The sequence below is a fragment of the Haemorhous mexicanus genome, chromosome 2 (genome assembly GCF_027477595.1).
Source record: "Haemorhous mexicanus isolate bHaeMex1 chromosome 2, bHaeMex1.pri, whole genome shotgun sequence".
NCBI classification, from domain to species: domain Eukaryota; kingdom Metazoa; phylum Chordata; class Aves; order Passeriformes; family Fringillidae; genus Haemorhous; species Haemorhous mexicanus.
Window position 1 is genome coordinate 100413292 of NC_082342.1, and position 25987 is coordinate 100439278.

Sequence of the window (25987 nt, forward strand, 5' to 3'; positions counted from 1 at the left end):
GAAATCAAAACTCAAACTTATTCATTATATTTACAAAAATTGGTTTTGTTTCTTTACATGGCTAAGATCTGACTTTATGCAAATTATGATTGCATGAGTGATGAAACTTAGGTACCTTCTAGTTTTATTCTTGTCTCTAAAATTCCTCTGAAGTATAAGTATTTATTTATTTTACCTTTTCCCAGATCCCAAAGTTGGGGGTACTTAATTTTAGGAAAACATACATAATACAATCCACAGATGGTGTGAAAATGGGGAGCAGAAAATTGGAAAATTCTTAAATCATTTAGTCCTTCAAACTTTTTAAACAGTAATTTTATTGCATCCAGTACTGTTATGCTTTCTCCTAATCAATGTTAACTTTAAATGAACGAGTGCTTTCGCAGGAGACTTGACACCAATGAAAGCCAAAAGGACACATTATTTTGATTTTCTAAATGGAAACCATAATTTTCAATTAGAAAGCAGAAGTGAAAAGATGAAAATGGATAGCCTTTTTCAGCTGCTAACCTTAACCTACAGATATATATTGAAGAATGTACTTAACATCCACCACCAGAAAGCTTTATTCATTCAATATTTTCAGATATTTTAAAGAGGCCTTTGAAGATATTAAAGCAAAAAAAAAAATTCCATCTGTTCTAAAATGGAAACTTCAAAACCACATTGAAAGCATGTTTTTAGCTCTCTATACTGTATATTCATACACTGTGTAAATAGGTATTGTAAATCAGTAAAGGTATTTCGATCCTTCAGTGTCTGCCAGGTTCTAATTGCAAAGAATGATGTGGAAGACATAAAACAATTCAGGAAAAAATGCATTTGTTTTGTGCTATCCTTCCAAGAGCTGGTGAAATCATGCATCTTTTAACTCTTTTAACCACTGCAAGATGCTCCCCTGTCTCCTTGTGAATAGTGTAATGGCATTTACCTCACACACACTATTGACATTCTGATTGTGTTAACAAGCTCATTTCCAAGGGGCGCTTAGATTAAATTACACTTTTCTTTTTTTTTACTTTTTTTCCTTCTAATTTCTGTATAAAATATCATCTCCTACAAAATTATAGATTTAACATGTACTTCTTTCAGTCAGCCAGAATCTTCATAATAGTATTAAAACCATGTCTCTCACAGTATCTTTCTGGATAACACATCCAGCACACTGCTGGGTAAACACATCATGCATTGGGTTAGTAACAGGCTCACAGATCAGGCCCAAAGGGCCCTTTTACACTGTCTAGGAGCTTTTTGATCTGTTTTACTATATAGGCTATGATATAAATTATTTTATAAGACTATGCTTTACTGTCATAGAAAACTGAGTGGATCCATCAAGCCTGGAGAAACTGGATTTTGTTACATTTAGGTAAAAGGAACTCTCTGTCAAAAGTTTCTTGCTAAATTCCATTTTTGACAATTACATTTCAACAAACAATATACCTAGTTTTAGAAGCTCTATGAGTCTGTACATAGCTTCTCATGAAACTGTTATTTAAGCATTTGTGGCTTCTGATATTTGAAATGGAAGAGTCTAAATCAAATGGTATGTGAATAGAGCTTATGAGCTGCATTTCCACAAACAAAATTTCTGTAACTGTATTAATATAATTAAAATAAAGGAAAAATGTAAGTTTTACCAAAAGCAAAAAAAAAAAAAAAAAAAATTAAAGATGATATTTGCAAAGTTTACAAAAATATGTTAATAGCAGTGGGATTAATGGCTATTATTCTGGGAATTTAGGAATTACAGTGAACTAAAAAATCAGCTATGAAAACTGACGTTAACTAACAAGTTGTTAGCCAGCTGGGAAGAAACATGAGAGACCAAACTGAACAGGAAATCTGCATGAAGCTTAGAGATGAGAGTGAGGCAATGTAGAGAAGTTTGTATTGGCTTCAACAATAGAAACAGTCACAGTAACCTTAATGAGTCTGAGTAAACCTCCTCTCTGTGTAAGCCAGAAATTGATTTACTTAGCACACTCCAGCTCCTGGGTCATTCCCATGTTTTATTACCTCTGGCCTTTTCTACCAGGAGACCACCTTAAGTTTCCTGTACTAGCGGAATCACACACACTGAAGGTAGAGAAGTGCTGTCCAGAGGCACAAAGGGAATAGATATCTGTGTATCAAAATATAAAATACAGAGTTTTTCTGTGCAGCAATTACACTACTGAAGATAAAGCTCAACATCTTGTAGAGTAGTGCACACAAGAACCTGGCCCATGGGGTCACATACTCTTTGCTCTATTTGATTACTGCTGAACAGGATATAGAATGGAATGGAATGGAATGGAATGGAATGGAATGGAATAGAATAGAATAGAATAGAATAGAATAGAATAGAATAGAATAGAATAGAATAGAATAGAATAGAACACAATGCAACTCAGCTGGAATGGACCTATAACAGTAGTCAAATCCTAAGCAGTTCATTGACAACACACACTTTGTCAGTGCTGTCACTTGCACAAGTGTAGGTACTCAGTGAACTAGAGCAAGCTAAGGTTCTCACTAACTTGAAGATGCATGGAGCTTCCTTGCAACCTTGATTTATATTTCACTGTCTAATATAATTACTTATAGAGATTATAATTGAATGTGGATATAATTTCAGCTAAAAGGAAGTCCAGGCTTTTCAGACAGAGTATTTAAAATGGATGCTTATTGCCAAAAAGGCAGATAGATGAGAGATAGTCTATTCTTATCTGCATGATTTAGAATTGTAAGAGGAAGAAAATTGCAAGGGGTCTTGGAAATGCTAATTCAATTTTACAATTCTGAACTCTTAGTGTGTGTGTCTCATTTTACTGCAGTAGATGTTTCAGTTAGCACTGCCTTACAAAATATTCAGGTTTCTAGAATTATCTCAGCTTTTGCATTTCTCGTTTTTCTGTAGTAAGATTCTGGCTTCCAAATGCCTGATTCATATTTCTAGAAATCATCTCTGGTTTTGTCACACAAGAACATTCCTCTTTGAATATGGCAGCTTTTTAGACAATTGCTTAAGATTTTTTTCTTGAAAATGTGTAACAATGTGATTGAAAGAAATACTATAGGACTATGATTTTTTTGCTTTGAGGTTTTGTTTTGGTTTTGGATTTTTTTTTTTTTTTTTTTTTTTTTTTAGGGAGGGTGAGTTGTCAGGTTTATTCTCGGCTGTTATACAATCTAAGCAGAGATTCCACAGATTGAAAACTCACCATGAGACAGATGATTCAGGTCATGTCTCTGTAAAACAACACTAAACATAAATCCCTCTTTTGTATTTTTCCTGCCAACATAATCCTGAAAAAGGCACTAAAAGAGTGTTTGTAGCTGTGTTGGAAAGATGTTGCTACTTCTAAAAGCATATCCACAAAGCCTAAGAATGTAGATAATAAAGAGGAATTGAGAAGTATCTAGATTTGAGTGAGCCAGGTCATTCAAACCATTCCATTTTTTGTAACACTCTAACATACTTTTATTAGGGTATCTATTTTCCCTCCCACTCTCATAAATTTCTATTATTTTTGTAAGATAACTCTCCAAATAACTTTGGAATTTTGAAAATTCAACTCAGTTTTTGAAAAACCTTTATGTATTATAAAAAGTTACACAGTGCTCAAAGCATGCATTGAGGGTTGGGGACCACCATGGGATTTAGTACTTCTGTGTTTTACAGGATTGAATTTTTCAGTGTACAGTAGCACTGCCTCACACTGGGACAACTTAGCAGCTTCCTCTAGCTCCAGAAGCATCTTCAGTCATCACTGTGGCAAGGTATGAGTAAAAACAGAAACTGCCTAGCTGGGCAGAGGCAGCATCCTCACAAGCCTTGAAGTACACAAGTAATTAAACAGTGCCCACTACAATAAGTAGAAGGAAAATGTAAATATTTTTGTTTTATTGTTGCAAAAGTATCCTATCCATGAAATGTATTTTGATAAATGCATATTTATACTTAAAGGGAAAATATGGCCTTCTAAATAACAACAACTCATATTATTGCTACATGCATTCTTGGGAATCTAGAAATTAGAGAAAATTCTAGAACTCAAAGGAAACAGAGATATACTTAATAAGCTGGAAAGTCTTGGGCCCATCTGCCTGCTATTTTGTCATGATGCTACTTAGAGAGAAAGAGAGAGATGAGGAAATTATTCCCAGACCATCTTTGAAGTCCTCTAAGACGGGGTATTTTGGAGTTCCAGGTCAATATTGTTCAGTGCACAATCTAAAGACTTATATTTTACCCATATGCAAGGAGAAAAGATAGACATGAAAATATATGTGTCTATGATTCAGTTAAAATGTTTTATAACTCTGAATATCATGATGTTACAACTACATTAAAAAAGTGTCTTCTCTGACTCAGACGTCTGTCTTTTCATTTACTTTGGACCAGAATTTTTAATTTCTCGGTTGTACCCATACTTTAGGGAAGTGGAACCCGGGACATATATCCTAGGAAGAAGATAAAGTTGTTGTCCAGATATGCAGGGATGGGATTAGAAAAGCTAAGGTGCAGCTGGAGCTGAATTTGGCAAGGAATATGAAGACTGGCTAGAAAGACTTTTACAAATATGTTGCTCAGAAAAGGAAGATGTACTTCCCACAATAAATAAGACAAGAGAACTATTGAAAAATTCCATGAAGAAGTTTGAGGTACTAAAAAATTTTTTCTGTTAATCAGTTTTCACTGGTAATCTCTCTTCCTACATCTGTCAAATCTCCAAATTTTCAGGCAGAGATTGGGGGAATAAAGTCTCCACTATTGCAGTAGATCAGTTTTCAGATCACCTGAGGAACCTGAGCATACAAAAGTCCATGGGACCCAATAAAAAGTCTTGAGGGACATAAAAGATGCAGACACTAAGCCAATTTCCGCCATATTTGAAAAACCAGGGAATCAGAAGAAGGCCCCAGTGACTGAGGGGATACCACATCTGTTTTAAAAAACCACATTAGGAGGATCCTGGGAAGTACTGACCAGTCAGCTTCCCCTCCATGCCCAAAAAGATCACAGAACAGATCCTCATGGAAGTTATACTGAAGCATATGCAAGACAGAAATGTGACTGGAGAACATCATGGCTTTACCAAGGACAAATCATGTCTGGCTTAGCCACAAGAATAAGAGGCCATATACAACAATCTGACTCCATCGGCAGCAAGCAAAGAGCAATTGATGTTATTGACTGGATGTTATCTGCCTGGATGTTTTTAAGAAATTTGATAAGATCCTCTATAACATTCTTGACAATAAATTGAAGAAATATGAATTTTATGGATGGACTGTTGGATGGAAAATTAACTGGCTGAATGGCCATGTACTCAAAAGTTGCAGCCAACAGGTAAATATCCAAGTGCAAATCAGTAACCAGTGGTGTCCTTTAAAGGTCCATACTGGGACCAATACTATTTAATACCTTCATTAAAGACATAGACTGTGGGATCATGTGCACCATCAGGAAGTGTATGGACATCACAAAGACGAGTATCGCACTTAATGTACTAGAGGGAAGGGATACCATGCAGAAGGACTTTGAAAGGCTTGAAAAGTTGACCAGTGGGAACCTCAAGAAGATCAACAAAGCCAAGTGCAAGGTCCTGTACCACCACTAGAAGAAACTCAAGTATTTTACAGACTGAGAATGAATGAGATGGCTTGGGAAAAATGGTGGATGAAAATACTGGACAAGAGACAGCAATATTCACTTGCAGCCCAGAAAACTAACCACATCCTGGGCTGCATCAAAAGCAGTGTGGCCAGCAGGATGATGGAGGTGATCCTGTCCCTCTACTCTGGTCTTGTAGGACCCCATCTGGAGAGAAGTATCCAGCTCTGGGGACCCCAGAACAAGAAAGCCACAGACCTGTTAAGGAAAGTCCAGAGGAGGGCCACAAAAATGGTCAGAAAAGTTGAACTGGGGCTGTTCAACCTGGAGAAGAAAATGCTTCTAGGAGACCTTATTGGAGCCTTGCAATAAACGAAGGCTAAATACAAGAAAGATGGAGAAACTTTTAACCAGGCCTACAGTGGCAGGACAGAGGGCAAAATAAATTTTTTATTAAGAGGGTGGATAGACACTGGAACAGCTTGCCTAGAGAATTGTGGATGCTTCATCATTGGAAGTGTTCAAGGTCAGGTTGGATCAAGTTTTGAGCAACCTGATGTAACCAATGTCCCTTCCCTTGGCATCAGGATTGAACTGAATGGTCTTGGAAGGTCCTTTTTAACACAATCCATTTCTTGGTTCTATGATTTGTCTGTCTAAGATCACCCAGTGGTTATCTGTGTGGTCCTAACACTTTTTCTATCTACTGCTATTAATGACACACTATAGACTGAAAGAAAAATAAAATTAATGTGCCTCAAGAATAGCACTAACATTTATGAAGACTATAAGATCAAGTATTCACGTCAATTCAAGTGAATTTTCCAGAGGAATTTAGGATGTCCAGCAGTTCAGCACTATGATCAATTAGATGTATATTCCTTCTTTACAGGGTGAGACAGTAGCGATGGAATTACAAATCTCTGTCATTAAAAACAGGTTTGTATGTGACTTTGTGTATGCACTTACAAATCTAACGCCATTGAAACACACCAGATTTACAGAAATATGACCTCCAGTAACCCAGACTAGAAGAAAGGGATACAAATATTGTTAGTATTCAAACTGTATGTCATAAAATGACACTACTTTTTTAACTCTTATGAATAGTCATGTTTGTTTTACACCTGACTGTTTTTCTGAAGACATTTGTGTTTTCTTTTTCATTTTTTTTAACTCATTAAGCAAGTCAAAAATACATGGGGTTCACCGAATATCTTCCAATGTCCAGGGAGAGCCTAAGGAGCTCTCAACGATCACATTTACATTTCACCCAGGAGAAAAAAATGTAAATATGTTCATAAAACAGATTTCCTCTGATTTTTAAGTGTGTTCACATTTTCTGAATATCTTCTGTTTTTCTAATTCAAACATAGATTTTTGAAATAAATTCCATAGGGTCTTGAAAGTTACATTTGCCACTGTTGAGAAGCAATATTTAATGTCAATTACCATATGTATTTTCCCTAATCCATTTAAAATTCTGACTACTATTACTTTTCTGTTTCTCATATAAATGTTTTGTGCCTTTTAGCCCAAGTCTCACAATTAAAAAAAAAAAAGCATTCTCTTTCTTCTATTTTGTTTGTTTTCTACATAAATACATAAAATAGGAGTTCACAAATACAAATATTGCACTTTTTCCATTAGATTTATAAAATACAGATGGACAAGGAAACATTTTAAATGACTTAAAGTCGTTTACACACATCTGTATCCTTCGACATTGTTAGTTTTAAGAAACCAAGAGAAAACCTTTTAAAGAGATGCATTACATAATCTTTTATATAGATGAATAACTACCAAGATTCTAGGTATACATGTTGATTGACAACAACCAAAACAGCAATTTTTTTTCTTGTGTCTTCAGTTCTTCCTTTTTTGTCCTTTTGTTTGGATGGTTGGTTTTTTGTTGGTTTTTGTTGTTGTTTTGAGGGGTTTTTGGTTTGGTTGGTTGGTTTGGTTCATTTCTTCAGATCTTTTTTTTATTTGTTTGTTTGGGTGTTTCTGAGTATCAAGACTGCATGCATAAATATACCAAGATATTTTTTTATATTTCTGGCTTTAAATTTAAATATTTTTCCATCATATTAAAAAATACTCTTTTGTATTTAATGAACAGTCAAAATTGGGGATAAGAAGAAAAATTCTCAGTACTTTGATGAACTGTTAAGTTGTTGAAAAACATGAACAGCATGAACAGATAACTCAGCAACAGAAGACCTCTGTGTTCCAAAACAGTACCTACCATGAAAGTAGATCAGCTTTGCTATTAGGAAAAATAAAATCAAAAGTTCTTGTAAAAAAGACAAACAAACAAAATTATTGTACCTTAGCCTGTGTTGGTAAAATGCCAGAAATATGAACATTTGAGCATTTTGTATTCTGTTCTATACAAACTATAAGCTTTTTCACTAAGATAACAAATATTTCTAATGTCTGCCATTTTCTGCCATTTTTTAGATTTTATTTTTTTCTATGGAAAAGCAGAACAACAAAAAATAAATAAACCTTGTTTTGAACAAAAGTTTGGTTCATGCTATCCGCCTTGATTATGGAGTTTCTTATCTTTTTGAAGATAATGTCACTGTACTCCTTAAAACCCCTTGATTACTCGCAACACAACTTCCATCAGTGTGTATGGCCTTTATTTTTTGTATGTATCTCTCAAAAACAATTTTCACACAATTAGTAAATACAGATAAATAGTAACACTTTCCTTCTTTTTGCCATTGCCAACTGTTTTATAACTGTGAGGACTCATTCTTGATTGACTTTCTTCTTCTTTTTGTTTTTCAAACATGGAATAGAAATTATTTAAGAAAAAGATACCAATCATCAAAACATTATTCATTTCCAGTCCATTTCTTTTTAAGGTTAAGGCAGTTTCAAAAATAATGTAATTTAAGCCAGTTTCCTTTACAAAAAGGAGAGAATTCAAAATCCATCATTGACATTGTTCTGTTTTAAAATCAAAACTGAGCCAAATATCTATGACTGATGAGTGGAAAAATTCAGCAATCAAATATTTCTGTGCAAATATTTCTATGAAGAAAAGAATCACTTACCTAAAACCCCCAGCCTGTAATTGATAGTGATAACAATGACATTTCCATAACTTGCGAGAATGCTGCCATCAATCATATTTCCAGTACCCTCCATGTAAGATCCACCATGGATGTAGACCATAACGGGTTTCTTGCTGTTCTGATCATGAATGTCTGAAAAAATTCAAGTAAGGAAAACACAGTAAAGCGATAAAAACATAAGGAAAATGGCATTAGAAATTTTTAATAGTGCTTACAATAGTCTTAATTACTTCCTATGTTTTCAACGTCACCACCCCTATACCCGCTAGTTTGCACAGTTCAGGACCATTCTACAAGCCTAATATTTATAATTTAAAATTTAAAATACTTTTTCCTCTAAAATGGTCTCACTTCAAATGCATTCAGTATTACGGGAAATTTAATTTTAATAGAATTGTCTTAAAGCCTAAAAAACAAAATTATGAAATAATCTTGGTTTCTTTAGAATACTAGGCCTCAAATATATATCAATTTAGAAATATCTGTGCATCTAATAATAAAACTATAGAAATGATCCATACTTTCCCTTTTTTTGTGGGACATAATTATTGAAATTATATTCCTAATAGTTCAGTAAGAGATAATTACAAAAACTCTAACTGTTCTGGTAGAAGAAAACATAGTAGACTGTTCTTTCTTTTAAACAGCCTAGGAGTTAACAGAGAGGATTTATGTGAATTTATGGCCCACATTATTTTGTATTTAAATGAAATTATGTCTTTTGTGTTGCACTTTCCCTGGTCTAGTAGCAGCTAAGCCTCAAAGAACAATCTTGAGTTAATGGTATTGCTGATCTTTTGTACAGGTGGAAAATTCCTGGCTCCTTTAAAAAAAATAAAAAGCTTGGTCCTTAAAAGAAAGTTCAATGAAATTGAAAAAAAAATTAAAAATTCTAAAAGAAAGTTAAATGAAATTGATATTACATATGTAATAGTGAGTTATAAAGATGTACTAATCAATGATTGGGGTATATTTGGGAGAAGGTTAATCTAAATGTTTGGCTCTTGATGCCAGTGATGATTCAGAATACCTAAATATGGGATTTATGTTCTCTACAAAAACACTGTGAAGAGAGGCTAAGCTCCTTTATGAAGTAGAAGGCAATTCAGCAAGCTCCCATTGGATATACAAATCTTCTATAAATAATTCAGTCTATCTGTATGGAATCAGCGCACTCCTTTCAAGTATACAGCACAACATACAAGGAAAAGTTGAGCCTCTGATTATTCAACCAGGTTTTGAAAAAAAATCTTTTGGATAGGCATATATTGATGAGTGGAGAAAGGAGGTGGACAAAGAAAAAGCTGAGCTAAATACCTACAGGTGAGGGATCTACATTTGAAAAGCTTCCAAACATCCTCCTTCCCCTCAGGCTGGTTAGGAAATGCTGAGATAAAAAATGTGATCACCAATGAGGTATTAGATAGACAGTGTTTTATATATGTGGAACTAATTAGAGCATATTTAAAAGTAAATTTTGACTATTATATTCCTGTGTCCCACTTTTGCTTTACTCCTGTGTATACCCTAAATATCACAAATTCACAGCTGAGTTCAGGAATGTCCAGGCTGCAATGTACACCTGTCTATTTGTCAGAGTTTAAGGCTTGCATTGATTCTGCCTCCTTTCCACTAAAAGATATATCTTTACATGTTTTATTTTAAATATTGAACTTGAGCAGCAGAATAAAATTTCTGTGATAAGATCTTTTTAATTGTTGTGACTATAAGAGTAGTACAGCAATTAAACAGATCATTTAAAGCAATGAGGTGCATTCTAGTCAATCTATTTTTTTTTTATTGTCAGCATTTTTAGCCAAGTACATAAAAGTGCTTCTTCTCTGAAGGCACAGCTAAGATCTCAAAGAACCTGAAAGCAGCAATTATTTAACATAATTATTCGTGTTGCTGAACTACCTTTCCCTTCTCTCCCCAAAATGTCATGGCACGATTTGTTTGCATTTAATCTCTTCTTATTACCTAACTCTACCTCAGAGTTGAATCTTTCATTGATGAAGTAAATAGAAGGTTTCCCCTTCCTCTTCAATGGGAACATTATTATTTTCAACAGAAAGGAAATTAGCTCAATGCTTTATATGCTTAGATCTAAAGTGGCTATCTTTGTTAATCATGCAATCCATCATTTTATAAATTTTTGGAAAGGTTGAATAATAATGTGTTCATAATCTAGTATTTGTCTTTATTTTTAAAGCAACTTTGATTTTGCTTGTTATTTGTCCTTTACTTTAAAATTAACTTAAGAATTTGATATAAAGATGATAATACCATCGTTAGAAAAGAAGCCTATGTTGCACAGAAATAGGAAGGTGATAATCAAAAAGCAACAGAGTAATTTTAGAGTACTCTGCACAGTATTTCTGTGTTGTAAGAAAAAGTATAATTCACCAGTGAAGGTGGTGGAGTAGGGGGCAATCAGTGTGAATCAAAGACCTGAGGTTTTTATTATGGTATTTTCTATACAGACATACTAGCTACAATAGACCTGAACTCCCAGGAAAAGAGGTGGTAGTATCCTCACTGCAGTGCGTATGATTCTAAGGGAAATAGAGAGGACATATGTTTCAAAGTCATTTGAAATTTTGTCAGATGGGAAAAAAACAGGAAAAAAGACACGGAATAAAACTTTGGATTGGCCAAGACTGAGAGGATTAATAAGAATGTTGCTTTGAAGCCAGACCAATAAACTATCCAGGATTTTTATCTTCTCATTTAATGTGAAAATGTTTTTTCTTAATTTGGTAAATACATGTAAACTGACAATGTAACTTTAATAAAAAAGAAGGGTGAGAATAGAGGAAGATTTCATGACTTCTTTCTATTTTGGTGCATCCTAAATAGATTTGTTGCATCAAGGCAAGAACAAAAATTGTTTCCATCTTAAACTTTTTTGGGCTACTTCACTGTGAACTTTTAGCATTTCCTTTCAGGAAACCAAGTCCAGCTTTGAAAGAAGTCAATGAAAATGATTGTAACTGATTTCAGTGGGAATGTGGTCAGAGTCCGAATGAATGCATCTCAGAGGCTAGCTGATTACAGGAAAAACACAATAAAGCAACATCAACAGCTTCCTTTATTTTTGTGTCCTGAAATAAACCACATCCTGTGAGAAAAAAATATAAATAAGTAAATAAAAATAGCAAAGACAAAGCACAATTCAACTGTATCAATGTACAGCATGTGCACTGGGGAAACAGTGGAAGTGAAAGGAAGGATATATGTGAGATTTTTCATGAATTTCAAACAAGTGAATATACAAAATGTGTAGGAGGGAAAAGAGCACATGCATGTTTTTAAATTCCATTTTCTCAGCCTAAGAAAGAATAGAGGGGAAAAATATGTGGTTTCAAATAACATTTATGTTACTCACTTCACACATATTTAGGAATAAATTTTACACCTATGTCACGGAGGAACTGCAGTCATCTATATGCTAATTTAGATTTTAAAAAGAAAAACAATCAAAGCAAATTCTAAAGAAGAAAATAAAGAAGCACACTGATGTGAGCTTCTGCAAATAAAGGACTAAAAATCATGTTGAAATAACAGCAATAATAATAACAATAATCATTCTTATTATAACAAAAATTGAAAAGTTTATGTTCATGCATCAGGGTCAGGCTTTGAAAAAACAAAAAATACCTTCATCTTCACCACGATCATTACTGGTTATATCATCTGCGCTTTTCTTTGTGTTGGCTCCTGCGTTCATATTGAGGAGGAGAATAAAGGGAAAAAAGAGAATTCAAAACCAGCAGGTTCTCAAAAATAAAAAAAACACTAGTACAAAAAATGTAACAAAAATGTCAAAATCTGTTACATTTGAAATTGAAAAACAAAAAAGATGCAAACTGCACATAAACATAAAATGTCAAGAAGAACAAATTGAAAATATTGGAAAAAATGTATCATATTCTGTGACAATGCAGTACTTTAGTTAAAAGTGATTTCTTCAAAAAAAAAAAAAACAAATTAATGTGCTATTAAAAAAGAATAATATAAACCAAAAAAGTATGTTAAAAATTACAAAATTATGTTTTTTACATAAGAAATGCATTTTTTTATTCTGTTCAGTAACCTTGAGGAAATAATGCCTTGAGCTACTTTCTTCAATAACTTAACATTTTATTCATCTTCATTAAAATTTATTAAGAAATAGCCACAACCTGAATTTTGGATGGAAATAATGCAAATAAAATGATTATTTGAGTTTTACACAACTTGATTTGACCAAGACAAACAATAAAGACCTCCTTTGAATTTAATCTTGTTTCCCATATGAGCAAAAAGATTTAAATTTTTTATTTAAAACAAGACTGTAAACAAAAGTGAAACAGAGTTGAGTCAATCTCTATTCATGAAATTGGTGCAAAACCAGGCTTGGTTGACAATATACCTCATCTCATGCTCTTTAGAAAAACCTAGAAATTGATTGAAAACATTTACTTACCATGATAAAGAACTGGCATTTTTTATTAGAAGATTTAGTGAAGAATATGTTTTAATTTGCATTCAGTATGCTTTCTTAAAATACTTTTGAGGTGTACACAGGCACACACACACAGAGGCACGCACACACAGATAAACATTTCTGCTCATACGTGTCACAGCCTGTGCTTATGAGAGTAAGAGGAATCAGCATAGTTTTCAAAAGCCTCATCCTTGAGCAATACTTCTGTTTTCTGACTAAAAAAATAAAAATACACCAAGCTATCTTTGCACCCAGCATTCCATTATCCTGTGCTTACTCCCATAGCAAGTAGCCCTCTGTAATGTAAACAGTTACTTAAAAAGAAGTGAAACATTTATAGGAAACTCACTTTATAATTTAGCTTAGAAATTACCATAGCTGTTAAAGAAATAAAATGGTCTAACATGTTAATCATTATTTTCCTGAATTTTCTTTATTTTTAAGTGTCTTTTTAATACATGCTGGAAAATAACAGTATACTTTAACTTGTTTATATATGAAGTCTAAATTTGTAACAGATACATCATATTTAAATAAATATTATTTACTAATTTTATTTTCCTATTTAAATTCTACTGTTAACTATATTTACATCCCTCAAAATCCAAGGCTTCAATTAAATCTTGGTCCATGACTGTAAGACAGAATGTTTTTATTATTGCTTAAGTATTTAAGATTTTTTTATAGATACAGTTTTTTGGATCAAAAACTAGTTTATTTGTCAAGACTAGTTTATTTGTCTTCCAGATATACATTTCTAAAGGCATTTTCTGGAAGCACTGCCACTATGTATGCAGTGATGATGACTAGTGAGCAAAAATGTGAAAAGCAGTGACTGATACTCTATCTCCTCATAAAGTCTCCATCTTCAATGCTGTTGCACAAAAGATATTATTTATGCAGTACACCAGTGGATTCATTAATATATCCAGTACATAATTAACTAGGTAAGATATCTCTGTCAACAAAATATAGGTATTCGCCAATCCCAATTTTCTTTCAGAAGTAATGGATGCAGGCTCATAATCTCAGCCACCATCCATGTTTTGTCCTTTTCTTCAATATTCTTCCCAATATTCTTATAGCCCAATGAAGGTGCAATACCTTCTCAGGTTATTTTGTATTTAAATAAACTAAGTACTCAACCTTGCCCTTAAACTATTTTTGATTCATGTGAAATATTTATGAGAAATAGTTATTTATAGGCAATGAATACATATAGACACAAGTTTGAATGTACATAACAAATTTAAATGCTAGTTTCCCCAGGGAGGTAGTATTTTAATTGTTTGATAAAAAAAAGAAATGATCATCATATGGCAAATATAAAATCAACGACCACATATTTTTTAGTCCTATGAATTAAAAAATATCAAAATCAGTGTGACCCCATATATGCAGTACCTGTAGACAAAAACTGTGTGTACAGTTTTTAGGACTGTAATCCCTATTTCAAGTATTTTTGAGTGAAAGTAGTTGTGTCCCAGAACATTTTAGTTTGGGTACTATCTCACACCAAAATCTTCAATACACATATCAATTACATATTGCAAGGATTTTCTCTTTAATGTGCTTCCCAGCGTGACACTGGCTCAGTGTACTTCTGAAAAAAACAACACCATTTTAATGAGAATTTGGAAAATGTGCTAACATGCTAAATGTGCTAAATGGGATATATGCTATTAGATGTATCACCTAACAAGGTATGTGACATAAGGTTATCTGTAATATTTGAAACACTCCTTATTCCATTTTATATTCTTCAAAGATGTAAAATGTCATATTGCAATCCATTTCCAGAAGAAATTACTAAAACTTAGTATGTATTTATTTACAATGGAAGTGGGAATGCTGTTTCTCCTACATGTTGCTAAACAATCATCTTCCTATTGGCAACTAGAATACACTTTCGTAATTCATTTTGAGATCTGGTAAGATGGATTACATCAATCAGTTCTCAAACCAGGTTTCTGTGCTCCTATCACATTGGACTTTTTTCATACTATGCATACCAGCCATAAAATCATTATGTAATTGTTAAGGCTGAAAAAGATCAAGTCCAACTGTGGCCCTAAGTAGCGTCTTTTAAATACCTCCAGGGATGGTGACTCAACAACTTCCCTGGACAGACTGTTCTAATGCCTGACCATCCTTTCCATGAAGAAGTTTTTCCCAACATCCAATTTAAACCCCTGCTGGTGAAACTTGAGGCCATTTCCTCTCACCCTATGCCTTTTTACTTGGAAAAAGAGACTAACCCCCAGTTGCCTACAAATTCCTTTCAGGAAGTTGTAGAGAGTGATAAAATATCCCTTGAGCTTCATATTTTTTAAACACCTCCAGCTCCCTCAGTTGCTTCTCTGACTTGTGGCCAGATGCTTCACCACTCCTGCTGTCCTCTAATCACAGAGAACTCCAGTGCCTCAATGTTCTCCTTGCAGTGAGGGACCCAGAAATGAGCACAGGATTTGAGGTGCAGCCTCACCAGTGCCGAGTACAGGGGGACCATCTGTGCCCTGGTCCTGCTGGCCACACTATTTCTGATAAAAGCCATATGGGTGATACTGTTAGTGTGAAATAGTATGTTTCTGGAAGATGATATTTTTGAAAGATTCATGTAATTTTTCTAAGCAATGTTCCTAAGAATTTTAGGTGGTTTTGGAGCTACTGAAATAATTCCAACAATGACATCTCCTCAGACTATCACACAGAAAGCAAAAATTTGAATTTTCCAACCATGCTGTGGTATTCTTATTAAAAATGTCAATTCATTTGTCCTTAAACTTCTAAAAAAATATGGTAATCCCTGTCATAAGATAAAAAAGCCACTCTAAGGTTAGTTTAAGGTTGCATTAATCTTGGAGACTGAATGGAATCATAACTCAGAAATTCCCATTGCTCAGAAAAAATTGCCTTGCAACAGCTGATTGTCCCACAGATCAACACTCCCTCTGGTTTGGGGCTTCTTTTGCGAGTGTTAAGGGTTGGACCAATTTTTTCCCCATATCTCATATTCTCCTTATCCCAAATCACAGGAGCAGCAATTTTAACCTTCAGTTCCCATACACCAAGTAAACATGATCCCTGTGTTATAGGATTTGACCCTTTTGTAGTCTAAGAACTGTTTACTCATTCATCCCACATGAAAGATGGGTAGTAAATTTCAACAGCAACCCAGGATCCAGCAGTAGTAGTAATGATCTAGTGCATTAAAGATTGAATTCCCTGAGTACCTCCATTGACTAACCTGGTGTTTGATCAGAGCTCCTGGTTTGTAAAGTTTGTGTTCCACTTTTCATGATACTGAAAAGTGACAAAAAATATTTCAAAATATAAATAGGATGGGAATTTTTTCCCAAATGGTCAAGGCTAGGATCTACTTAATTACATATGTTAAATATGCTGTGGATAGCATAGCTCTACTGAAGAATACATTTGTAAAAAGGTTCATTGTATTTTAGAAAAATATCTTATTGTTAATGACAGTTGCTAGAAAAAGATGTGACTTTGTAATGCATATTTTAAAGGCCAGGAGACCTCTTTTCATTTGTCCTACAATGCCCTTCACTGCTGAGTGAAAAGAGCATGGTGCAATGTATTACTGAACTTTGTCAAACCTCTTTTGCAAAGGATTTTTGTCTGCCAGAAACTGCTTCTTTTTCATATATATATATATATATATATATACATACATATATATATATATATATACATACATATATAAGCTGTTTTGAAATCAGGTCCAGCCAATATGGTCATAACAAAGAAGAGTTTCATGGGGGCTACTTTTTTTCCCTTGTAAGAAGCACTGCAAGCAATGTAGTTATAAACATTAAATCAGCAAACATCTCTAAAAGGTTTTGAGTTTGAAATGCTGATCAATGTGTTAATAAACTATTAAAAAATAGTTGATTTCATTTATCTATGGATGTACAGTCACCTTGTATTCCCAGATTTGTTCTCAATGCCATGCACAAATCTATCAGAAATGAAGAAGTCGCCCTGCTGTAAGCATGTACTCTGGCTCACATTTCCTTTGCATAAGGAACAAAAATCTCATTCAGAAGCAAATTTTCTGGTTTTGTAAGTTGTCCCAGTTGTACTGATAATTTATGCTGCATCTTCCTCCCTTCAGATAATATGAATCACATATATGTAATATAGGCAGGTCCCATACATGCAGTTTACCACGCTTGCATATTAGATATTCACTCTGAAGCCTCTAAAGGCAGCAAAAACTCATCCACAACTGCTTAAGCTGATGCCATTTCTTTGCATTTTATTTGCAATTGCTCCATCTGTCACATACCTTTTGACCCCATTTAATTTTGCAAAAGGGCTCAGTTTTCAGAAATTACACAGCACATTATCAGTTGTATGATCTCTCAGTTTCACATAGCACATGCTTAACCTTCTGGAAATTTCCAGCTCAAACCAGATTAATGCAGGATTTAATAGACATTATTTCAGTGATATGTCTTATTTATGCAGCCATTTTAATAGAACTTTAAAGCTTTTGTTTTCCTCTCCCATGAAAACTATTATAATTTTACAATCAGGTATAGTAAACAGTTCATTATAGTCTCAAGAGAGCATTAATAAAGCAAAATTTTATTTCAGCATTTCTCCTAAGACTGTTTGGAAAACCTTGCTTTGAGTCCCACCTAGTGTGCAAGACTTGAGTCATCTCATGTCCGAAAAAAGGGTTCCATCACTGGTGCAGTTTGGCTGCCATAACACTGCACCTGGCTCATCCCTATGGCCAAGGCTCTCCAGCTACCTTCATACTTGTAACAAAAAGTACTAAATTGGCAGCTGAAGAAAGCTCAAATGAGGCATTTGACACTTCAAACAGAGTGGAGGAAAATGACTATCTAGAATTTCAGCTTGTTGAAGTGATGTAGAAATGACTGTGGATCCCTATATTAGGAAAGGCCATAAAGGCAGGCAATATATCTTTATACCTGCTGTTTGGAAGTCTGTTCATTTAATCAAAGAAAGAAAAATATATTCATATTGCCTAGATTTAAATAACTAATGTTCTGAACTCTTTACTGAATAATTGCGACATGTGTGTACCAGTGTGTGGGTGTACACATGTAAGCAAATATGTACACATAAATGCACATGAAAAATTGCTGTACAGCTAATCAGCTTCCAGAAAGAAACTACTTTTATCTTCTGGCACTACCTTCCCATAATCATGTTTAAATTAAGTTATAATACATCAACAATGTGCATAACTCCAGCAAACACCCATATTTGATGATTTCAGTGCAGTCCTTAGCCATAAATTAGATGCCATCTCTTTCCTTAATAATATGAAGACTTAGGCCTACTGTTCTACGTAGTTTTCAATGTGAAATTTAATGAAAGCTCAGAAATTTGCTTAAATTTGCCTGAATGAAATGTGTTTAGTTTTGTTTCAATTCCTATATTATCACTGAATAGCAGAAGACACGCTATTAAAGTAGCCATTATTCTAATGCCATTAATAATAACAAGACAAAACCATTTAGGTTGCAAGGGCTAGCTCTGTAAACAGCAACATTTAACTAAGGAACATGCATCATAATTGAATTCATGCTCTTAATCACTACAGCTGCAACACACAAAAAACTTATTGGGATTCCAGAGAAAACACATAGATGTTGTTGTATATCCAGGAAGTGTTCCTTTTCAAGAAATGGGAATTAAAGGACAATTTTGTTTGACGTCCATAATCGGATGGACTGTAAGGAAGATCAGCTGAAACCCCTACAGTTTTGTGTTCCATGCATTAGGGAGGATTAAATCAAAAAGAAAATGCTGTTTCACAAGCTTTTGCAAATGGTTTCAGAGGACCAATAAAAAAAATCTGTTGAAAAAGAAAAATTCTGAGGTTGAAAAAGAGGTTGCATAAAAAATATGGGATTGTTATGTTACCTCAGTTCTGTACTCTATGTTGCCTGTAGGCTTCAGTCACATAAAAAGGTATTTTCATTACACTTCAAAGTTTTCCTATATACTTCATTTTTGGAAAGTGAGCAATATATTTGAAAAAGACAGTTAAAAATAGTTCTATGACAAAGATAAGCACTGAAACTTAAAGTGCATGCACGGTATGGTTCCTGAAAGAAACACAGCTAAATGTTATTTCTTTTTCCAAAAATATTTGCATTTACTTAGATTGTATTTACTCTTTATGGAAAAGAACTTATTAAAATACTAAATTTTATATTTTAATCCCTGTTAATTCATTTTGGAACATTTCGAACCTCCTAAAATTGTTCTGAATAAAAATTACCAAGAATAATAATTTTTAAATTTATTGAATTAACATGTAACATATTGTTTTCATTTAGATTAGTATTAGTAAAATTCTTACTATTTTAGAGGATTCATAACTAAAATAAAAACGAGGTAGCCAGATCAATTCACCAACAGTTTTTATAAGGGTTTTTGTCATGCAAGTTACACCATAACTAGAACTTACCATCTTCTAAATATATTGCATTGCTTTGACAAAACAATTCTTAATGGCTCAAAAGAAAGAGGGCATTGTGAAGCCTATCCTTTCAGTGACCTCCAACAGATAAGAGGAGTGTTTCTTGCACTTACAGTGTAACTGAATCTGCTTTATTTGATGGAAAACTGGACTAAGACTGCAATGCTTAGTGATTCAATAATGAAAGACTAATTAAAACCATAAAACTATCGTATAGTTAAATTATTCCAAAAGAAGCACATGTTTTTCTGTGCAAGCATCAGCTGAAACACTGTCAGTATGAAAGCATAGCAGCGACCTCAAATAGCTGACATTTCTCTGCTGAAGTGATGCACTTGTGAAAGTGTGAATGTAGTAAAGCTGTGTCCTAGATTCAGCTGGGATAGAATTAATTTTCTTCATAGTAACTTGTACAGTGTGTACATTTTGAATATAGTATGAGAATTATGTTGATAACACACTGGTGTTTCAGTTGTTACTGAGTAATGCTTGGCTTAAGTTAAGGACTGCTCAGTTTCCCATGCTCTGCTGGTGCACAAGAAGCCAGAGGAGCATGGCCACATACTGGTAGGATTTATAAATCTCACTGCAAGGTTTGTTCAGTGTATCTTAATGCTGCACTGTCAAGTCAGGGAGAGTAAGACAAGAGCTGAGTGCAATTAGCTGCAGAGTCGAAAAAGGTTATTGGCATGATGAGTACACTACAATTAAGTTGCCAATAATGTGTAGGACTTCTAAATTAGAAGATAATTCAACAATTATTATAAGTCAAAATTCCCAAGGCTAGATGCAACTACATTCTTCTTAATGTAGACAGAATTTGCAGAAAGAATTCACTGATGTTGACTTAATACTAGCTATAACTAAAGGGTGATTCCTTTCAAATAAGCTTAAGAGAAGTAAGTACCTAGGTGCCATTTACAATGACTGTGAATGTGCCCTCTCTGCAGACAACTGAACACTGCAAGCACACGCTCTATTTGGTGAAGTTGTTTGTGCAAATTCTCCCTTTGGGCATTCGTGGGCACCACTGGAAGCTGTGAACTGAATAATCAACTCTTAAGAAAACATCTAATTATTTGATACAGCTATTTAATTCTTCATTTTGAGACTAGTTCAATTTGTGGTTGCCTTTGGAGAATTCAGAGAGTAATTGTGTATGTTATGCCAGTGGATCCTGTGAAACTGTAATTTTATTCCATTGTGATAGATAATAGTTTGGCACCATTTTTGATGTTTACTGGATCTTTGACCCCTTAGTTTTAATTTGGAAATCTTGGGAGTGTTAGTTACAGGTAAATAGAAGGTCCATATGAGACATCCAATGGAGACAAAAGATTTATTGAGTTTTTGGAGTTTTTTTGGTTGGTTGGTTTGGTTTGGTTTTAGCATATAGCCATGTGCTCAGGTTTTTTTCTCTACTACATTTTAATGACATCATCTACACACAACAATGCATTAAATCTTATTGGAATTAATAATACCAAATCAACTAAACAATTAGACTACCAAATAATTAAGCTGCTAATAAAAAGAGTGTAATTTTAAAAGATGGAATAAAATATACTATAGCTATTTCTGGGAAAATCACATCTAAGTTGCATATGATGAAAAGCTTTACAATGTGAAATATGAATATTTAATTAATCTAATACTTCCCAAAATACTATGGGCACATAAAAGATTTGTCCTGGAATTGAGTAACAGATGTGATGAAAAAGATAGAACCTCCAATATTAAGTTCATACATATTTTATTCATTATTACTCAGTACTGAAAATGTATATGACTTTTCAAAACAGAAATTAGTGTCCTTATCCCAAACAACTGGAAATACCTTTTTGCCATCAACTTATTAAGATTTTTTTTTTGTTTTCACAGAAAGATTTTAGGGAAGAGGGATGAGGAAGGGGAAAGCACAGACAAAACCTGCAGCATTCTGTATTATTTAGAGTTTAACTGCTTTCAAGCACTAGTTTTGGGTATATTATGAAGCTGTGATATTTTATCTATAATATTAAAGAAGAACACAGTCCATTTTGATTCATGTATGCTTATAATTATTAATTATATTAAGCTAACCTCAAAACTAGTGGTCAGAATTGTGATTTAAACTCAAAATTCAGCAACACAGCACTGAGCTCACTAGTATCTGATCTATCTAAAATCCATTATTAGAAAATATCAGTTGGTTTTGAATAATTTGTAGATTATATATCTGTGCTGGTGGAAAAATGTTTTGTCTGTTTAGCAAACTGGATGAGAACTCCAGTATCCCATTTTGGCTTTCCATTTTGCAATGTTCCAGGCATAATTCACATTTTGTACTTTCAGTGTTGGGGCTCATGCTTTATTCAACATTTAGAAAGGAATAGCAGTGGCTTGTCAATTATAATTAGCTGACAGATGTAGGAAATTGGAAGCAAGTAATAAAAAACCCTTTTTGATGTAAATGCTATATGGCATGTGCCATTTGATACAGTACAATATAATGGAATGATATAATATCAATATTGTATAATATGATTTAATATTCCATCTGAAAAAAGACAAGCTAAATTTTCCATTTTATAAGAATTATATGTGAACTACATGGAGTTAGATGTGAAATAAAACAGCCTATGCATGCAACTACTTCTGAGAAATTGAATTCCAGTTATCTTTGACTAAATATAAGTGGTCCTTGTGAAAAGGAACAGGTCAAGTTTTTCTTCTTTTGATTTATTTAAGCAATATTATTGAAGATGTGCTGATTTTATTTGTTGTCATATGCACCTTCAAGTCATACAGAAAAAAAAAATTGTTCTGTATTTGTATTCAGCTGTAGAAGAGAGCTGAATGTTTCCTTTTCTCAATCAGTGCAATTTACAATTTAAAACACCTTCCATCTCTTTGAGGAAATTAACTATAATTGGCAGTTTTGCTCAGGAAAATAAGCCACAGAGTCTGAGTTTGTTGAAGGTCATCGACAAAGGGATTTAGCAAGGTTTTCTGAAGGTAAAATTGGCACAACATCAGTCCAAATTACACCTGCCTGTATGCTGTTGTTAGTCTGTCAGTCATACCAGGACAAAAATACACAAACAAACCAGAACTGGCACCAAAGCCAACCTTCCTACCACTTATGGCAACAAGAAGAAGGTATCAGATGTAAAAACACAGCAAAAACAGATTACTGTGATCCAATCTGTCAGGGTTTCCTCCTGGCACCAACCAAACCTCCTGTCCAAGGTCAAAGCCTCCTGACAAATACCCCGTGGTGCAGCAGAGGAACTTACTTGTGTATTTAAACTCACCCCTCCCCTCTAAAGAACACTCAGTCTCTGCCAACTGTTTTTCTCCTGAGGCATAATTTGAAAGGAACAAAAACACCAGGTGAAAGGTGATTTTTGTAGTAGCTGTTCCTCAGCTGGACAGCTGCCAAAAGGCAAATTTCATTAGTTCTACTGTATGTGTATGTGGTTGTATGTGTGTGTCCGTGTGACATTTACCAAGTTCTCACACTCTTTTTAGACTTTTATGCTTGGATCCTTTAGCAACAGAGGAAAAATCTGAGAATGTCCTTTGTGCTGTGTTTTGCTTTTCAGGCACCACCGTGGGTAATCTCCTAATTCTTACCAGTAAACCCTGATAAAATTTGCCATAGAAAGTGGAGAAAGGGAAAGAAAATCATCAGTACATCATGCCTGACTAATCCAGTGTCTTTCCATGATTATTATGGGATAAGGGAAAATCTATGAATGTCATCAATCTCAGCTTCTGAAAGCTCTTTTGTATGATTCCCTAAAACAATCTTGCTGATAAACTGGGGAGATAAACATTTGCTGGAAGAGCTTTTGAGATGGATTAGGAATTGACTCTCTGGCTGCTAAAAAAATAGTCAAGAGCTAATAGTCCAAGTGGAAACCAGTAACCAATGGTGTCCTCAAGGGTCTGTATTAGTACCAATAGTATGGAATAGCTCCATCAATGACACAGTAGGATTGAGTGCACCATCAACAAGTTTGCAGACAGCACCAAGCTGTGTGGCACAGTTGACACATGGAAGAGAAGGGCTGCCAGTAGAGGGACTTTGGCAGGCTTGAACAGTCAGCCAGTGTGATCCTCATGAAATTCAACAAGGCCAAGTGCAAGGTCCTGCACATGAGTGTGGACATTCCAGCATCAGTAGAGACTGGAGAAGAATGGATTGAGAAACAGCCCTGCAGAGAAAGGTTTTTGAATACTGGGGGATGAAAAAAATTGGACATGAGATATCAGTCTGGGCTTGCAGTCCAGAAAGCCAATCAAAATCTTGGCTGCTTCCAAGAAAGTTCACCATTACTGAGGGCTGTGGTTTTATTTTGCATGTTTTCTAAAATCTATGACACATTCGGTTTGGAACAAGTTTAATAATTCTTGCAATAAATTGATTATGGGACATTCTGCAAAATTGCATATAGAGTTCTGTGCAAACAATGTTCTACATTTTAGCATATCAAAATAAACCCCTGCTGTCATCCATATTTTAACTCTGGTGATATAATTTTCCTCATGATCAAAGTGCACTGCCCTTCTCTGTCCCATATTGACTTAACCACATTTCATTTTAGTATCTCATTTCACAGGTCTCTACATAAATTTCCCTTGGAAGCTTATTACAGATTTTTGTAAAAAGCAGCAATTCCAGTAACAACCCTTAATTTGTGATTCAGACTCTCGCCTTTGAAAATAGATTTCAAATTCATTAATATCAGCAGTAGGGTACAAACAAGATCATTACAGTAATTGATAATGTTCCCTCTCTCAAAAGTAGCTCTCAGATTTTCACACTGAGAAGCCAACATCCTCTGACAAGCTATTTTCTTCCAACTCTTCCTTCTTTCGTTTTTACATCCTCTGAAACCATTCTTTTTCTTTACAGTGGTTAAGGCTTCTAAAGTGATGTTCTTATCTTTTCCAGGATACTGCTGAACTACCCACAATATGTACTTTACTACCTCTTCTTGTTTTGGCTGGGGTAGAGATAATTTTCTTTACAGTAGTTGCATGGGTTATGTTTTGGATTTGTGCTGGAAACAGTGCTGGTAACACAGGGATGTTTGAGCTATGGCTGAGATGAGCTTGCACGATCAAGATCTTTTCTGCCTCTCACCCCACCCTACTCCACCAGCATGAGGGTCTGGGATGCACAAGGAGCTGGGAGGGGACACAGCGAGGGACAGAAGACCCCAACTGACCCAAGGGACATCCCCCACCATGTGGCTTCATGCTCAGCATATAAAGCAGGGCATAAAGGAGGAAGGCAGGGGGATGTTCAGTGGTGACATTTGTCTTTCAAAGTCACTGTTACATGTGATAGATCCTGGCTTTCCAAGGGACGGACAAACAACTGCCTGCCCACGGGAAGCAGTGAATGAATCCCTTGTTTTGCTTTGCCTGTGTTCACAGCTTTTGTTTTATCTATTAAACTCTTTATCTCAACCAATGAATTTTCTCACTTTTACCCTTTTAATACAATCCTTCATCCCACTGCAGGAGGAATGAGTGAGCATGTGAGTGAGCTGACTGGGGTTTATCATGACAACACTCGAGAATATCAAAATTAATTCAATCTCACACTCTCTTCAGTTATTCTCCATCTTCCAGCATTCAGTAATAATTGAATGCTATTGCAGTTTCTCTGACTTAGTTCTTGTTAATATCACCTTGTTCTAGTCTGTATTTTTCTCTAGGTGTCTAGTTTTACAAGAAGCCACAAGACAATATGCATTTCTCTCAGTCAGGAATTAAAGATGTCTAAAAGAGAGTTAAACAAGCCACATTTTGATAAACTGAACTGTCAGAAGAATGATTACTACCACCTACATCCCTAGATGCATTAATTATAAACCAGTATGTTATTCCCAAAAAGGGGTTGAAAATAAAATTATTGATTTGCCAGTGAAATGCTTCAGTACCTAATTAAAATAAATTACTAAAAGAGATTAGTAAGAATATATAATATACATATTAAAATCAAGGAACTGTACTGTAGCCTAAGGAAAACAGTTATTAGAAATATCTAGTGAATTTATATACATACACAGAAAATAATCCATAGCTCTCTTTAAAGAACAAGCATCATTCTTTTATCTGCAAGAAATCTTGATTACAAAAAAAAGTTGATAAAATGTATTTGGGTTTTTGAAAAAGACCTTACATAAAACTTTTTCCATGAGATATTGAGAACATGATTATTTACAGAGAAAGAGGTAAGTTCATGGATTAAAAACAAGATACACAGGGTATCTTATATTGTAACCAGAGGTCAGTTTTCAAACTAGCAAAAGATTAATGGT

General features: G+C 34.3%; 1 protein-coding gene across 1 annotated transcript in view; it reads right to left on the reverse strand.

Annotated features, from left to right (window-relative positions):
* NLGN4X (neuroligin 4 X-linked) overlaps positions 1 to 25987 on the reverse strand; it is a 162984-nt gene that overhangs the window by 58089 nt on the left and 78908 nt on the right. Inside the window, exon 4 of the mRNA XM_059839713.1 lies at positions 8671 to 8823. Within this exon, the coding sequence (XP_059695696.1) occupies positions 8671 to 8823 (153 nt within the window). The remainder of the gene's footprint in view (positions 1 to 8670; positions 8824 to 25987) is intronic.